At 34.4% G+C, this 18,536-nt stretch overlaps 1 protein-coding gene across 3 annotated transcripts in view; it reads right to left on the reverse strand.

The window, feature by feature from the left end:
* Positions 1-18,536, reverse strand: part of TUSC3 (tumor suppressor candidate 3) — a 158,587-nt gene that overhangs the window by 115,755 nt on the left and 24,296 nt on the right. For all 3 annotated transcript variants that reach the window (XR_014306765.1, XM_082715630.1, XM_082715629.1), the window contains exons 2-3: positions 8,482-8,599; positions 3,704-3,844 (exon numbers count right to left, since the gene is read on the reverse strand). Coding sequence is in view for 2 of the 3 variants with exons in the window: in XM_082715630.1 (XP_082571756.1) it covers positions 3,704-3,844; positions 8,482-8,599 (259 nt within the window). In the remaining variant the exon portion in view is untranslated. The remainder of the gene's footprint in view (positions 1-3,703; positions 3,845-8,481; positions 8,600-18,536) is intronic.

Raw genomic sequence — 18,536 nt, forward strand, 5'->3', positions numbered from 1 at the left:
ACACACATTCTCTATATTTAACCCACAACTTCTGTGTTTCACCTATGAAACATGGGATCATCTAGTACAGGGGGAGGAAATGGGAGTGTAATTTATTTATTATTCCAAATTGGGACATTTTAACATCTTTAACATTTTTTAACATCTTTACCAACATATAATACATATACCATACAATTCACTTGGTGTACAATTCAATAGTTTTAGTATATTCAGGGGGTTGTGTAACCGTCACCAAAGTCAGCATCAGAACATTCCAATCACATCAAAAGAAAACCCTTCAGCAATCCCCCTGGTATACCCCTCACCCTACAACACTAAAAGGCCATGAATCTACTCTTGTCTATACAGATTACTCTTTTACTAAACTTTTCATATAATACATGGTCTTCTGTAACTGGCTTCTTCCGCTTAACATGATGTTTTCAACGTTCTTCTTATAGCATGTTTCAGTACTTCATTCCTTTTTATGGCTGAACATTCCTTTGTACAGAAATACCACAATTTGATACCAATTATCAGTTGATAGGCATTTGGGTTGTTTCCACCTTGTGGCTATTACAAATAATGCTGCTATAACCATTCTGGTACAAGAATTTGTGTGGGTACACATTCTCATTTATCCTGGGTATATACCTAAGAGTAGAATTGCTGGGTTATATAGTAATGCTATGTTTCCTGGTTTGAGTAATTGCCCAACTGTTTTTCAAAGTGGCTGTACCATTTAACATTCCCACTGGTAGTGTATGAGAATTCGGATTTCTCCACTTCCTTGCCAATACTGTCTCTCATCTACTGATTCCAGCCAACCTAAATGGGTATGAGATACTAACTCACTGTAGGTTTTATTTGCATGTTCCTAATGACTAATGATGCTGAGCATCTTTTCATTTACTTATTAACCACTTGTATATTTTCCTTATACAAATGTCTATTCAGATTATTTTTTAATTGCATTGTCTATTATTGAGTTGTAAAATTCCTATATACATACTAGATATAAGTCCTTTGTCAAAAAATGATTTGTAACTATTTTTTCCCCTTCTGTGGGTTGTCTTTTCATTTTCTTGATGGTGTCCACTAAAACATAAAAGCTGTTTTTAAAAAATAGATGGCATTGTTATGAAATCATGATTTCAAAGTATATACAGATCTTGGCTCTAATAATATTTCTTACTAAAATTAACCAAGGCTCTGAGAAGAGATGTATAATTGAGTGCTACACAGGGCAGATTAGGTAGGTAAGCCTGAAATATCTTATGTCAGGAAAGTAAGAAAATGCTCAAAAGAAAATAACAGAGAGCGGGGCACCTGGGTGGCTCATAGGGTTAAGCCGCTGCCTTCGGCTCAGGTCATGGCCTCAGGGTCCTAGAATCGAGCCCCGCATCGGGCTCTCTGCTCAGTTGGGAGCCTGCATCTGCCTCTCTGCCTTGCAATTTCTCACTCTGTCAAATAAATAAAATCTTTAAAAAAAAAAAAAAAGAAAATGACAGATGTCACACCGACACAAGAGCCAGCATAAAGAAGATTCTGCTAGTCAAATCTAGAACAATTTTAGTACCAAAATATTTAAAGTATAGTAGTAACTTACTAACCACTGGAGAAAAAAATGCAACTCATGAGCCCCTACCAATGACTGATAGGTAGGAGAGGAGAATTCTCGCTCACAGTAAAATGCTGAAGGCTAAGTAGAAATATGGAGGGAGGAGAAGTGGAACATCATCATTTTGCAACCAGTAAAATTAGGTAAAATCTGGATCAAAGAAAAATCACCAATGGATGTTAGATCTAAGTAAAAATTTTGATGAGGAGTATGCTATTTCTCTGATCTTCAGGTGTTTCCACACAGACAGCTTACTAATTACAAGGAGGGTCAGTAATTATACAGCAGAGAAATGGAAAACACTCTGACCAGATAATCGAAATTAAAGATCATCAATGAGAGTCAAGACAGATATCATGACCAAAACATGACCTATGTAGTACTATGGTTAAGAATGTGTAAATAGAATCTAATCAGAAAAAAAAAAATCAGAAAAAAATAAATACCAGGCAAATAAAATGAGGATCATTCTATTTAAAAAGTGAAAAAGTTTTCAAGATGTCAGTGCGTTTAAAAGACAAAGATGGGCTATGGAATATTCCAGATTAAAAGATGCTAAAAAAACCCTGATGACTAAATCCAATGACGAACTCTAGAACGGATCTTGTACTGGAGGCATGAAAATGCTATTAAAGGGTATTTTTAGGTCAACTGACAAAATAGAATATGGATAGTAGCTCAAATAAAAATATTACATCAGTGTAAATCTGTGAAGGTGATATCTGTACTGTTCTTATGTATGTCTCAGGAAATGCAGTTCACCTTCTGAAAAGAAATATATGTGCGTCTATGAAGTATGTATATAGGGCAATAGGAGTGGGGGGAAATAAAGTGGTAAAGCAAAAGGGGTAAAAAGTATATGGGGGAATTTGATAAAGGTACACATTGGTACTATTTGCATTATTTTCACGTGTGAAACTTTTTAAAGGTTGAAATTATTTCCAAATATTTCTTAACAAAAGTATATTTATCATATAATTTAAAGTGTAGATATGATCAATAGATTAGAATCATATCTGATAAAAATTCAGTAACTCTTATAAAGAATTAATAGTAGTTTTTCAGTGTTACACTTAGTATCTTGTATGAACTGTTATCACTGCAGAACTGAATATTTGCAAATGATTACAGAAAAAAGATGACAGAGTTAACAATGATGTCAAACACCCATCTTGACTAAGAATAAATATGTTTACACCTTATGGTAAAAACTGCATATTCTAGAACAAATGTGCTTTAAAATTACTGGTTATAATTGTTCACTATAGAAAATTCTGGTGAGATGAAGGAATAAAACAGCCTTAAGCCCACCCGCATAGACATTAACTACCATCAAGATTTTTGTTTGTTTACTTCCTGAATAAACTCTCTACATATCTACATTATATTTATGCTTTACAACAAAATTCTAGATCATACTATAAAGGCTATTTTTCTAACCTTGAGCTGCTTTCTATGTCAAATATACCGCAGACCATTTTTGGCCATACTATATAGTACATTTAAGTAGTCTCCTATATTTAGACATTTCACTTACTTCCAATTGTTTTCCATTTACAATGAATGTTATTTAAAAAATATTTCTATGGCTAAGTATTTGAATCATCCCTAATTATATCCTTAGGTTATATTTCTAGAAGTAGAATTAGTTAAATTACATAAAATAAAGACATTACACACACTTAGAATTAAGTTATTCCATAGTTCAAAGAACAGTATACATATTTTCTCACATGGTTCATGAAAAGTAGTATATCATTTGTATTTGCCCAAAAGCTAAATAAAAAGTACACTTTTTAATTAGAATTTCTTTACTAATACCTCTGAATAATATTCCATATATATTTTAGTCTCTGAAATTACTTTTTGCCAACTTGTGTGCTTTTTAATGGTTCTTAAAATACCAATATACCATTATTCTAAAAACCATTTAAATTCACCTAATTCAGTCAAAATTCAGCTTATGCTACCACACGGTTTTCTCTAAACAAGGAAAAATATTCTATAGAGTGGTTTTAAGAATCCTTTGGCCTTACTATAGTGCTGTAACAAACCAAACTAATTAGTCTATTATTAAAACTGTAGGGAATAAAAACATACATGAACATCCGTTCTGTCAGCAATCCACTTTGCTAGTTGTTCAGCAGCAAATCCAATTCTTTGAAGGTCAAAAGTATCAGCTCTTTTTGGTCTGCCTTTTGGAGGAAAATGCATGAATGTAGGAGCAGAATTCATGTTGAGCTGTAAAACGTAAGATAAAAAATACTAAATGTAATATTGCAGCAATGTTTATATCTCATTAATCTAACATTTTATGGTTTTTTCTGCATGAATTTTAAAAAGATAGAATTTATTATGAAAATTCAAGTGGCTTTCCAGAGCTTAATTATTGTGTTTATTCATTGTAATATACTACTGACTGAAAAAAAACTTGTGTGTTTGACTAAGTTCTCGAAACCTTCACATATACTGTACTATTTCACTTAAGCAGTTATTAAAGAAAAAGTACTGGCACTTGTTGAAAAATATAAAGGCATATGAGCATTAATGACAAATTATTAAATTCTCTATTAAAAATTTAAAGTCTTCTTAAAAATGATGATTATATCAGAAACCAGCATTTTTGTTCTAAATAACCTGAATTTACCAGATTATAGGAGAAATCCACAATGATAATCTCCTTCTGCTCAATTGCTCTATTAATTCAAGTGTCTTACAATGATTATATCTCACAACTCTTTTCTTTAGGTAGTTCCATTTGAAGACTGTATTGAATAGAATACTACTTTGATATAAATGGTGCCTATTAAGAATAACTAAAACAAATGTTACCTTAATTTGCACTGAGTGGCAAACTATAAAAATTATATAAATTAAATTCTCACTGCTAAGGAATTATGAAAAATGCCTGAAATAAAACACTAATAGATTTTTGGCCTGACAGGCAGTATAGCTCAGCATTTCACAATACTGAGAATGAAAAGTGAAATCAAAGTAAAAACTGTCATACCAAAGTAAAGATACAGCTGTACCAACAGTGGGCTTGCTTGTTGTACATTAGTAAGGCTGGTTAAAGAGAACAAAACCCACAGTCACCAGTTGCCTTCTTGTCTGTGCTTTTTCCAATGCCAGATTTTGTTACTGTGTGTTTCCATGGTGGGTGCACAAGAGATAGCGAGAGCCAACATGTAAATAACATATTACAAGTAAAAACTCTCTGCATTGGAACAAATTCCTAAGGTTTAAGATCTAAAAATCTGAGAGTTAAAAAATAGTCTTATTCAAAGCTTTCATCTTCATTAAATGTACAAATTCCCCAAGACTATACACAAAGCAGGGTACAATACAGATCTTATTGCTAGTCCACACCTGCTTCTAACACACCACAATCATTAACTGATCGGTCTGTTATCATTCACTTAGCCTCAATATGGGAATCAAATATAATTGAAGTTACTTTCCCAACAATACCCCAGTAAGTTTTAGCATTCCTGTTAATATTATCTTCGGAAAGCACAATGTTTTAAAATGTCAATTCAGAAAGAGCTCTTCAACAAAATGTGGTTCCATAGTTAGTAAGAAAAGAAACCTAGCATTAAAAATCTTTTAGTTCTCAATAAAGCAAAATATGTACCTTCCCTGTTTTTGTATATTATAATTCCCCATAAAACCACTAACTGCTATAACTTTTATGCATTTTTAAAATAACTCTTATTGCTAAGCCAGAGGCTAGGTTTTAGATAAGACAAAACAGTTCTATATTCAGAATTCTGCTGAATCAAAATTAACCTGAGGAAAGTTTTCAACTAAAAACAATCTTGATGTCAACTTTCATATCTGTCAAACTTTAAAAAAAAACTTATGTCTAAAGCATACAGAAGAATTCAATAATTATATCTAACAATATATCTATAAGGTTATATACTGCAGCCTGTATGGTCAGTATTCAGCACCCAGTTTGAATTAGTTGCCCACATTTTAAAAATAGAAAAATTTCATATAAAATTCATATTTGGGTTTCTCCTTGAAAAAAGCAACTCCAGCTACACGTGGCCTGCATTTGCTAACCACAGCTAGAACAAGCTGTATCCCTCTGAGGTCAAGTTTGCTCCAGTTTGCTGAAGTCCTCATCCACACATACTGTTGACTCAACAATGACACCAACAGCATAGTGTTCTGCTGAACTTATTTTTTAACAGTAGTTAGGAGAAAATGAAATCAGAGTATTTCCACTAAAGACTTATTTTATAAAAAATGACCCAGAAAGACTTTGTTTTATAAAAATAGGAGAGAACATATGTAATTACGCAAGTAAAGAACCAACGTGTTTAATATATTAAGAATGTAGTACATATATAAAGATACCATAATTCAACTAAACTAATACCATAATTCAACTCAAATACTTAGTTTACAAACTTGGCCAGGAGAGATATTTGGGCTTGAAGCCTCTGCTCTCGCAGGCAATTGGACCTGGACAGCTATTTCCTAATATGGCAGAGAGAATTCAAATATATAATGAATAGCACTTCACCTGATGATTTCTAAGGTCAATTCTCCTGAGAGTCCATGGAGACGTATAAATTCCATGAATTAGTATTTGGTTCTTATAGTACTATAATTTTCCTTTGTAAAGTCATTTGAAATTACAGATGGTCCCTGACTTAAGGACTGTTTACCTTGCGATTTTTTAACCTTACAACGGTTGCAAAGTGTACATATTCAGTAGAAATTGTGCTTCAAATTTTGATTTTTTATCTTTTGGTGGGGTGGTGATACACAACACAGTGCTCTCTCATGATGCTGACCAGGCACAGTGCACCACAGCTCTCAGTCAACCATGCGATCATGAGGGTAAACAACTGATATACCAACAACCATTCTATCTTTCACTTTGACTACCATATTCAATAAATCACAATGGACAATTCTGTCCAACTGTAGACAATTCAAGTGTTCCGAGCACACTGAAGATAGGGTTGGCTAAACTATGATATTCAGTAGTTAGGTGTATTAAATGCATTTCTGACTTACAATATTTTCGACTTAAAATGAATGGCTTTATCGGGACATAACCCCAATGTAAATCAAGAAAGATCTGTGTGTGTGTGTGTGTATATATATATATAGATATATATATAATATATCTGTGTGTTTTATTATTATGGTAGTATCACTATCAGCTCCATGATCTGTAAGCTCTTTATGGGGAAGAGCTATATATGTTTCTCACCAATCCACTAATCCTACAGAGTAGAGAGTCAGTAACATTTGTTGAACAGGTGAACAGAAGGAAACATCCCAAAGGACAAATAAATTTACAGAGGAAGAAATAAGTGAGGAATACTAACAGAAAAGACCAAGAATAAAGGGTATTGAACGCAAAAGGAAAAAAAAGGAATTTCTTATTCAACCAGAAACTGGCAAAGATGAATGCATAATCAATCTGGAAACAAATAAGCAAAAATACTTACTAATGGCCCATTTATAATTAGCAAGCTAGATCCTTTACAGAACTAAATGCTTTTCCATGACCTGATAAAGTATTATGTCAAAGAGTGTCACATGTGAGAAAAATAAAACAGATCAAACTAATCAATGCCATGTACTACAATAAATTTTACATTTGAAAAGCACTGATCATGTAGTGCTAAGTACAAAAATATTAGTGGCTGCCGGGGAATAGCATAAGAACTAGAGCTCTGGGAGACAAACCACTGAGCTCGAACTTTGGCCCTATATTACACTAACTTTGTAAACCTAGAAAAGCAACCTTTCCATACTTTAAATTCCTTATGTGTGGAATGAAGATCACATTATTTTTCTCATTGGATCATTGTAAAACCAAATGAAGAATATACATTAAGTACTTCGAAGTGCTTGGATCATGAGCACTTCATGTTAGCAGTGATGACGACATGACCATGACAGAATCGATGACAACCAACATCCTTATGCTGCAATTCATTGTCTTGCTCTACAGAGAAGACTGTGTAAATGAGAATGCGTTCGTCTGCTCAGGTTACTAAAACAGAATACCACAGACTGGGTGGCTTAAAGTATAGAAATTTGTTTTCTCACAGTCTGGAAGCTAAAGTCCAAGATCAAGATGCCAGCAGAATTGGTCTCTGATGAGACCTCTTTTACTAATTTGCAGATGGCCGTCTTCTTGCAGTGTCCTTACGTGGCCTTTTCTCTGTGCACATACTTCCCTGCTATCTTCTGCTTCTTGTCCTTCTAAGTTAAGTCTATTGGATCAGGGTCCCATTCTATGATCTCATTTAACCTTAATTATCTCCTTAGAGGCCCTTTCTCCAAATACAGTCGCTTCTACGTTATGGCTTCAACATATGAGTTCGGGAGGCACAATTCAGTCCATAACAGAGAATACTTTCAAATAAATACTTATTACTTTACATGTAAAATTCTCCTTATCTGTCACATTGGAAGAGGTGAGGGTTAAGTAAACATTACATTGAATTTCTATAAAATTCCATAAATTTATGCAAAATGTCACCTAAACCCAGTATAGTTAAATGTCAAAATAAGGATAATGCATGTAAACTACCACTATACGCTTGAAAAAACATATTTCCTCTATAATGGAAAAGTCGGAATGTGTTTACCATACTAACAGCAAAAACTGTGCAATGATAAAGATAAGATTGGCTAAAATTATTTTAATCACATTACAGAATTTATTAAAACTATGTGTTGTAGTTATTAACTTATTCGATGAATTGTATTTTTATTTGACCAACAATAAGTTATCTACCATGACCAACCCTAGTAAATATATTAGCAAAATAAGATATATATATATATATATATATATATATATGGCCAAATATATTAGCAAAATAAAATAACTCTTTTACCTGTTGGAAAACATCTGTCCCCTCATCATAGTCCACCATACTGAAGAAGAGTTTGTTGCAAAAGGCAGACGAGTAGCGCCAGGAGTTAGCCAGTATTTGATATTCTTCATTAGCTTGCCTGATGGGGAGAACGGGGCAGAGTTAAGACATATCAGCAGTCCAGGGTTAACAAAGCTGTTAATGAAACAGGTAATTCTAACACCAGCATTGGCTAATCTGGCTACTTTCTGTACAGACTGCAAGCCCTGATCTTGTGTTTTCACATAGTTGTAACAAAAGATTCTATCACATGTAAAAATTATTTAGATTCATATTTAGTTTTTCATAAAGCTTTACTGCACCCCAGCCGCACTGATCTATTTGCATTGCTAAAACTGCTACTGTACTATGTACAGGCAGAGTTGAATGGTGGCAATGGAAAGTGTGTGGGCCAAAAGTCTGGCATGGCCCTTTAAATAATCAACAACTCTAACTCCAGGGTTTGTGGCATCCCCTAAACCTATAACTTAAATCTTCAGATGATTTTTAGTAAAGGACATAAAGCAATTTTTAGGAGTATGGGCAATTCAGTTTAACGGAGAACAAAAATAATAGGCATTTTTAAAACTGTAAACGCGTTATTTGGCATCTTTATATATTTCATTTATCTAAAAGTGCATTTACATTCAAGGTTACTAAAGTAATAAGTAAAAATTGCCTTCGTAGTTAAACCACATGCCACAAATAAGCCCTCCTCTATGAACATTATTCACTCCTATTTTAATTTTCTATTGGATATTTTATTGATTTTCCAAATTATAAATCTTTATTTCTTTATTGCCAGTAGCGTTGGGAGTAGAAACAGATATATGGCATTGCTAGAAGGATGTTAAGTACAGTTATAGAAACAAGAGACAACAGGTAATCATTAAAACATGTTTTTATAAAGTGTGTTACCTCCATATAACTGAGAAAGGAGTTTATTTCCTCCCTTGCCCAAAATGGAAGATATAAAAATGTATAACCTCATAATAACACAAAGACTTGGAGTAGAGTCAGCAGCAGATAAGAGATTTCAAGAAATACCTGGAAAACAGAAAGCTAGCGGAGAAGTTTTGAGGGCAAAAGTACAATCACAAAGGGAGATTGCAGTGCAGCAAAGAGTTGGGAAAGATGCTGGATTAAGAGGCAGCAGAGTCTGGAGATAAGAAATGGGAGTTCAGAGATCATAATTAAATTTCTTTATATGGAATAGAAGATCCAACCACCTGCACTACTCCCAAACAATTCCTATGTTAGTCTTTCTATAGCTAAATGACTGGATTATTTAAAAAAAAAAAAAAAAAAACCTTATGTGATTGAAGAAAACACAACATGATTTAAAAACGGCACAGATTGCATGGAGCACTGGGTGTGATGCAAAAATAATGAATACTGTTATGCTGAAAATAAATAAAAAATAAATTAAAAAAATAAATAAATAAAAATTAAAAAAATAAAAACAAAACAAAACAAAACCCAAACAACAATAACAACAACAACAAAAAAACGAAAAAAGGAGAAAATCCCAAACAAAACCACCTTCAGAAGAAACATAAGTTAAAGTAGTTCAAAAACATTAAAAAGAAACTTTAATATACTCAGAAAAAGTGAGAGGAACTTGTCAAGAACTGCGCAGAGGATGAGATTTTATCTTACACGGAAGCTAACAACCTACCCTGTGACTGTTTCATGGAAGCTGGCAGAAAAGATGAGACTGCTGGGTCGCTGACAAAGGGCTTCATTCCCTCATGTTCATTCACATCAGTTACCCCTGCCCCCAAGTCTCACGGATGACACAAGGGGTCCTTCATGAATGCCAGCACACACAGTTAACTGGGTTCCAAGAGGGGAACACCGAGTTTGAGGGACTTACTGTTTCTATATAATAAGTGAGATCAAGCCTGTGCTTTGTTCAGTGGGGGACGTTACTTCATTCCTTAAGGCACATTCGCCCATTGCACATACGCCCTTGAGAAACTGCCCAGGTAAAGAGCAGTCAGGCCTCTGCGTTCTGGGCAAAACAAGTAAGAACACGCAGGGATGCTCAGGGCCCACGACGGCCTGCTTCTTCCAACAGTAATTCACACCGTCATAGAAAAAATCAGCAAAGAAAGTAAAAGCACTTAAAATTTAAAATATGTTTGTTGAAATTAAATGCCAATATTAGAAGAAAATGTTAAATAAAATTTACAGAATAAAAAAGACACAGGTGGAATATACTGGAAAAAAAGAGGGAGAAACGGACTTACAGATATAATCCAAAAATTCCAGCTTCCAGAGAAGACCCAGAAATACAAGAGAGAATAGAGGAAATATTTCTGGAAACATAATACAATGAAAGGAGACTAAGTCTTCAAATTACAATTATTACCCAGATTCTAAGTAAGAAAAACAAGAAAAGACCCAATACCAGACATATTGTAATATTTCAGATTATTATAGATAAAAAGAATGTCAGAGGAAAAAATATGTAACAATGACAATGAGCTTGGGATTGGACAGGTAATTACCAGCACTGGATATTGGCAGATAACTGAACAATTCCTTCAGAGTTTTAGAGCATGTTATTTTCAATGTAGAAGTCTGTATCAAGCCCAACAATTAAGTTTGAAATAAACATATTCTCAGAAATGTAAGGAATATGAAATTACCTTGGGATTTAACAAAAAGAAAGGTAATTTTGAATGAGAAAAATGAGAAAACTTGGGAGTATGATAGAAACGCTATAAGAAAGGGAAAAGGCAACTAGAATTATGGTTAAGGAAGGCAGAATAGAAGATGTGTAAGAAAACTGTGATCCAACTAAGAAGTTATAAAGTACAAATTAGAACAGAAATCTAATTGGACTTTAAGATAAGAATATTCCAAGCAATTACAAGAATCAGTAAAAGTTGGAAGATACTAAGACCATATTATGTAAGACATATTTGGTCCAGGAAATACATAAAAAAAAAAAGAATATTTAAGATCTAAATTAAAATGTATCATAACATTGGGGCATCAGTTGTTAAGCATCTGCCTTCAGCTCAAGTCACGGTACCAGGATCCTGGGACGGAGCCCTGCGTCAAGCTCCTTGCTGAGCGTGAAGCCTATTTCTCCCTCTCCCACTTCCCCTGGTTGGGTTCCCTCCCTCACTGTGTCTCTGTCAAATAAATAAATAAAATCTTTTTTAAAAAATGTATCATAATTTTGGTTAATTGGAAATGAGAAAGGTTCATTATTTTGAACAGTATGGAATGTAAATGCTATCAACCCTTGACACCGTAAAAGTATAATTAACAGGGTCTGGGAGGCCAAAGAGGGGAAGAGGTGAGAAGAAAGTGTGTGCTTACTAATCTTCATGTGACCAGTTAGGGAATAAGAGAAGTGATCTATAGGTAATGGACAAGAAATAGAAGGATGCTATTTATTGTTACAATAATAAAAGAACTAGGAAGCTATACAAATAAGGAGAGCGGAATTAAACACTTACCTATCATAGAAAGAAACGTGAAAATCAAGTCTGCTTTATGAAATATTGTTATAAGAATAACATTTAGAAATATGAAGAAAAAAAAGTCACCAGAGGAAGAAAATACAAAGGAATAACATGATTGCCTATGGCCAAGTATACACATAGAGGAGTGTGAAGGCTAAGGAGTGTAGTTGTTCATTTTAGACTTTTTGTTTTCTTATTAACAAGGAGCACATAATATTGCTGTGATTTATATATATATTTAAAAGGATAAAATACAAACAGGGCTATAATCTGAGGGTATTTAGCATAAAGACCCTAAGGGCATCATTTTATCGGACCACAGTACAAAAACAGATCATTGGAAGGATCTGTTCAAGACTGCATTGTGTCTGATCACAATCTTTTAAAGCTTTGGTGGTTCAGTAAGATTTAATTTACTATAATTCACTGAAAAACTATTCACAGAGCACTTAATGGCAATAACTGAGCTAATTTCTAAGGTCTCCGCTCTCATGTAGTTAATATTTTAGTGGAGACATATAATAAACAACCAAATAAGTAATTAAAATCTATAAAATATATAATAACATAAACTGAGAAAATAAATGGTATTACAGAAAATAATGGAGGATCTATGGAGATGGACTGTCAAGAATTAGGTTTTTCAGAGAAAATGACTCTAAAGCTCAAATCCCGAAGATGAGAAAAACACACCACCAAAACAAGCTAGAGAATAAACATTTCAGGTAGCAGGAAAAGCAAGCACAAAGGCCTAAGGAGGGAAAGAGCTTAAGATGCTGGTAAAATGAAGCTGTGACATCAATGAGAACATGCTCTCTGTTTATTAGAGGAACGAACAGAGAATACAGAGCTTTTGCTCCCCCTCATCTGTTAAAACAGTGCCTCATTGCAACAATAAAAATAGAAAAGACCAGCGTAAGTCCTAAAATCTGATTTGCTTTTTGTTGTATGGAATATAATATTACTGGTAAATATTCAACATTGATTTTTGAAGAAGCCCTTTGCACAGTGAATTGGCACCAACAATTAAGTAGGTCTGAACATCTCTGCACACTAATAAACCTCAAGAGAACAATGCTAACTTTAAAAAAAAAATCATTAAACAGGTAACATGACAATTAAAGAACATTTTAACTTAAAAAAATTGAAACTAAGGGAAACAGCAAATCGGCAAAAACTGGCATTCTTGTGACAATAATATTCTACGAAATTAAAATGTTTCATTCCCAAAAATATGCAAGAAGAAAACAATCAAATTTTAGTATTCAACATCTGTGTACAGTATCTTCTAGAATGATGTAGCACAGCAATAATGTTGAATTTCTTTCCCTCATAATGCTGTAACTAGACCAGGCCTACTACAGTCTACCAAGTATTCATTCACGTAGGCATTACTTCACTCCACAAATACGCAGTATGGCCACCAAAAATTAAAAAGGAGCAAGGGCTCTGATCTTAAGGAGAATACAGTCCAGTGAGCATTTCAAATAATCATAAGTCCTCTGAAGAAAATAAAATAAGAAAATGTGACAAAGAGTATTGAGGAGTCAAAGAGGATGAATTGATTTTGCCTTCAGACTAATTATTCCATATCACCCCACTTTTTCAGCTAAAGTTCCCAAATAGCAATTGTAGATTCTATCCTGTGTTCCAAAGCTGGAGTTTCCCATTGCCTGTGTAAAAGAATGCAAGATCATTTGTACACCAGCCACAACTTAGATCTATGACCAATGCTATATGACCGTATCACACTTAAAGGCTCTCTGTTTTATGACGTCCCCTGTTCATTCTTGGAGTTTAAATCCTTTGCTTAGAATGTCTTCCCTCTTTGAAAAGTTTGCTCAAAAACCTCCTCTCCTTCAGAAGTCACTTCAAATCTCTATATCTAAAATATTTGCTAAAGCAACTGCCTGAAATAGAACTTCTCAGCTAATGTATATTACTATTTATTTTATCCATATATCTGGTCCATTTATGCAGGTTGTACTTATCTGCTGACTATTCAATGGATAGGACCTAGTACAGAATAGGCACTTAACTAAGGTTTGATGATGGCAATAATAATATAGTTTCCTAAAAAGTCAATATAGCATATATACCCTAAAGCTAAATATTAGAAATTCTGAATTAGAAATTCTGAATTCTGTAAGGACTAAAAGCCCACTGAGTCAGATGTACATTTTAGGTTAATGTCTTGTATGTTACAGGTTACTGTCTCTTTTAAGGTCAATTTACTTTACTCTACTGGTTGTCTTGGGAAGAAAAGAAAGAAACATTTTAAATCTATTTACCATCCCAAATACATGCTATTTGCCAAAGGAATAGTAGGCACAACTTGAAAGGTTATAACGACTAAATCGTCAATGTAACATCATCTAATATAATGACTAAATCATCATTTATATCTAACATCATCTAAAACCTCATCTAACATAATCCATAATGTCAATTTCATAGGCGGAGAAAATAAATGTTTGAAAAACACTTAGAAATGTTACTATACTGGTCTATATGAGGATAAATACGTGTGTGTGTGTGTATGGTTATTAAATCAGTATATAAATGCAGTTACGACCTATGTCTTACATATTTTCCTTTGACATCTAAAGCATCAAAGCAATCAAAAAATTTTCTAGACAGGTTGCTTCTACTTAAGAATATATCTAGGTGTGGTTGTGCCTGGGTAGCTCAGTCAGTTAAGCATCTGCCTTAGGCTCAGTCATAATCCCAGGATCTGGGATGAAGCCCCAGCCAGGAGGCCCACTCAGCAGGGAGTCCACTTCTCCCTCTTCCTCTGGCCTTACCCCCAACCCTCTCACTCTCTCTCAAATTGATGAGGGAGCAGGAGGCTGGCTGAGGACAAAGCAAGAGCTGGTGCCTTGCACCCCCCCCCCCTTCATCCGCTCCCCTCCATAGGTGTAGCATTCCTCAGGCACCCTTGACTGCCATACAATGATAAATAGTTAACTTGCTGAGATCGCAATCCTGCAAAACAGGAGTCTCCCTTGGTTTGCAAATGTCCTTGAGATTACAACAAAGAAGTTACCTTATCAATTTCCAAAGACACAGAACTCAGTTTCTCAAGCCTAATGTCACCCTCCCCTCCATAAAAAACCGAAGGAGGTGGAAGTAGAAGGAAAAGTAAATAAAGTTAAATTTCTTCTAAACCTAAATCTCATTAACAAGGATGCTTGATAGCAGGAATGTAACGTTCCACCAGACTTCCAATTGTCCTTACTTGATAGCAACTAAGCCTTCAATATCCTGATAGTATTCTTTGCCCCAATAGCCCTTCTGAACACCCCTTTGTCCTCACCTACCCAACTCCTGTGTATATAACCAACCACTCCTCACAACCCGGGGCAGCCGCATCTCCGCCTGTCCACGGGCCCTGTCCCCGTGCTCTAATAAATCACCTTTTGCACCAACGATGTCTTAAGAATTCTTTCTTTAGTCATCGGCTCCGAACCTCCTCACCCCACAGAACCTGACTTAGGTTCTGGGACTTCATCAAAATGAATAAATAAAAAAATTTTTGAAAAAAGTTAATTTCTGGGGGCACCTGGGTGGCTCAGTGGGTTGAGCCTCTGCCTTCGGCTCAGGTCATGATCCCGGGGCCCTGGGATAGAGCCCTGCACTGGGCTCTCTGCTCAGCAAGGGGCCTTCTTCCCCCTCTCTCTCTCTCTGCCTGCCTCTCTGCCTATATAATACTTAGAGAAAATACAATACTGACAACATAAATGTGGGTTTTGATGTTGTTGAGCGCAGTTCGATAGCAATAGCATCAAGGAACAGATCTCTTTGTCATTAAATAATTCAAAGAGACTGAAAAACATGTATTTCAATGTTAATGATACCTATTCAAAGTAAAAAGGACTCCTTAGAAGGAATGTGCCCCATACTATAAAACCAGTTCTCTTAACTCCTTTATCTCTTAATTCCAACTTCTCAATGCTTAACAGGTAAATAGAGGAATCCTAACTAATGAGAAAGAAAGTAACTGGATTCTTCCATATGTCTATGATGCCTTAGACTAACAAGCAAGTAATATATCCCTAGTACTTATTAGCACACCTCAGACCTCACTGCCATCTGAAATTTAAAGTCGAAAACCACAAATGCTATAAGCACTTAACTGTTACCTAAAAAAATATATTTTGTTTCGGTAATTTAGAGGAATATTAGAGGACTACTTTTATGAGTTTAAAGGACATTGTAAATTGTTCTAATATATTCATATGTAGCCTGTAGAGGGCAGTCAAGTTGCATCAAAGCATCCAGAAGGGCTTAGGCAATAACTTCAGGGCATGCTTCTGTTAAATCTGTTATATTAAATCTTCTCAGTTTTTTTATTATGGGAACAAGAAAAAACATCACCTAATCCAAATGCTGTAACTTTTTAATATTATAACCCTTTTTAAAAGGTTATATAAAATGAAAAGGGATTATTAACCCATCTGTAGCTGAAGATATTTAATATATTTCTCATGATGAATGTTTAACTTTAATCTTTAATGTCATTGAAGGGATTTTTTTCAAGAAATATGGTTTTTCACTTTAATGTTCATCAAACTTCCTATACGGTAATGAATTTTTACCAAAATTTCAATGTATGCCTTTTGGAGTCATATAGTTACGATATATATATATATATATATATATAAATATATATTACAAAGTTATTCCAGAGTATTTCTTCATAAAACTCCTAATCATTCAACTTCTATAGATAATGGTATGTGGAGAGAGATCTGATGTGAGCGGAATGCCTATTACTTAGGGTTCTGGTACTCTGAAAACAAACTGGTAAACAGCACAATATACAAACATTTTAACAGAGTGATTTTCCTCTGGTCATGCTATACATTCCCAGAACCCTACTAAATATACTGAAATACATTCAATAAACCCAAAGCCTCTAAAGTGTTGAGATATCAACAATTCAATACTGTAACTGACTCCTAGGTAAGATACATTAAAGAGGTCGTGTCCATCATGTTCCATGTTTCCTATACATCTATTTTTTCCCTTTATCAGACCTAAGTAAATTACCTTTCCTTGGGAAACAACTCTAACATGAAATATGAGATTCAAACATGTATCTCAAGGCAAAATTGTGTAAGAACATAAGAGATGCTGAATTGTATATATATGTACAGTTAGCACTCAGTTTATAAGTCGATAGAATTTTTGCTCTCTTTAAAAGATAACATATAAATAAATGCTTAGACACTGTGTCTGAGGAAGACTGACACACCATGTAGTAAAGAAACAAACTGATTCATCCATCGTTCACTTAAGTTTATACAAACACACTATAGTATTTGATCAATATTTATGGAACTAATAATAAAGAACTAATCAATGAATAAATAGATGAAGTAATATGAGGTCTGGAAGGGGTAAAAGTAAGCAGAAAGATACAGGCCCTGGCCATAAGATAGGTCCATCTATTAGGGAAATGCATATAATGTTAAGTAACGAATACAAAACAAATGAACAAGTTCAAAACAATGTAAATCTTGTTTATAATAACCTGCCCACGAATTAGGATAACATCCAAAGATACTGGAATAAAGGAATGTATTTACCCAAGTTGAAAATAGGAAATCATAGCATGAATCCTACAGGATTCCTGAGCATGTAGTAAAGAGCCTAATAAATGCAGCCTTTAGAGAACTTTGCCGGAATGAATCAAAAAGGCAGACACACAAGATGGAAAAAAAAACAAAACAAAACAAAAAAAAACCTGTGTTCCATGAGGTGGAGATTAGATGTTTTCTGATTAACTAAAAGCATCACTACCAGGGTGCCTGGGAGGCTCAATGGGTTAAGCCTCTGCCTTCTGCTCAGGTCCTGGTCTTGGGGTCCTGGGATCGAGCCCCACATCAGGCTCTCTGCTCAGTGGGGAGCCTGCTTCTTCCTCTCTCTCTCTCTGCCTGCCTCTCTGCCTACTTGTGATCTCTGTCAAATAAATAAATAAATAAATGAATAAATTTTAAAAATAAATAAATAAATAGAAGCATCGCCATCATCAGTAATATTTGAGGTTTACCATTTGCAAAGAACCCTTTTAGGTATTTACAATTCTTTCATTTAGCCTTCACAAAGCCTTATTATTGGTTTTTTTTTTAGAGTTAAGTATTTATTTTATTATTTTTTATGTATATTAAAATATGCAAAAAGTTTCTGAGGATCTTTGTCCCTGCCACAGATTGGAAATGTTGGAACTTTAAAAAGATCTTATTGAATGTCATAAATATAAAATTTGTATCCTTTGGGTAAATAATTAGTAGTGCAGTTACTGGATCACCGGATAGTCCTACTTCCACAAAGCCTTATAATAAAGGTACTGGCGTTCTCTGTTTCATCTGAGGAATCTGAAGAACAGAATTTAATCGGCTTGGCCCTGTTCTAAGGCCAGTAATTATTACAGCCTGCAGAATTCGAACTCACATAATAAGAGACAAGTTAAAACTACACCTATAATTATACATCAAGATACAAACTCAATTCTTAAGAGTATTGTTCCCCAACCACTTACATCAAAAATCA

This window comes from Mustela nivalis (assembly GCF_964662115.1).
Source record: "Mustela nivalis genome assembly, chromosome: 20".
Classification (NCBI taxonomy): domain Eukaryota; kingdom Metazoa; phylum Chordata; class Mammalia; order Carnivora; family Mustelidae; genus Mustela; species Mustela nivalis.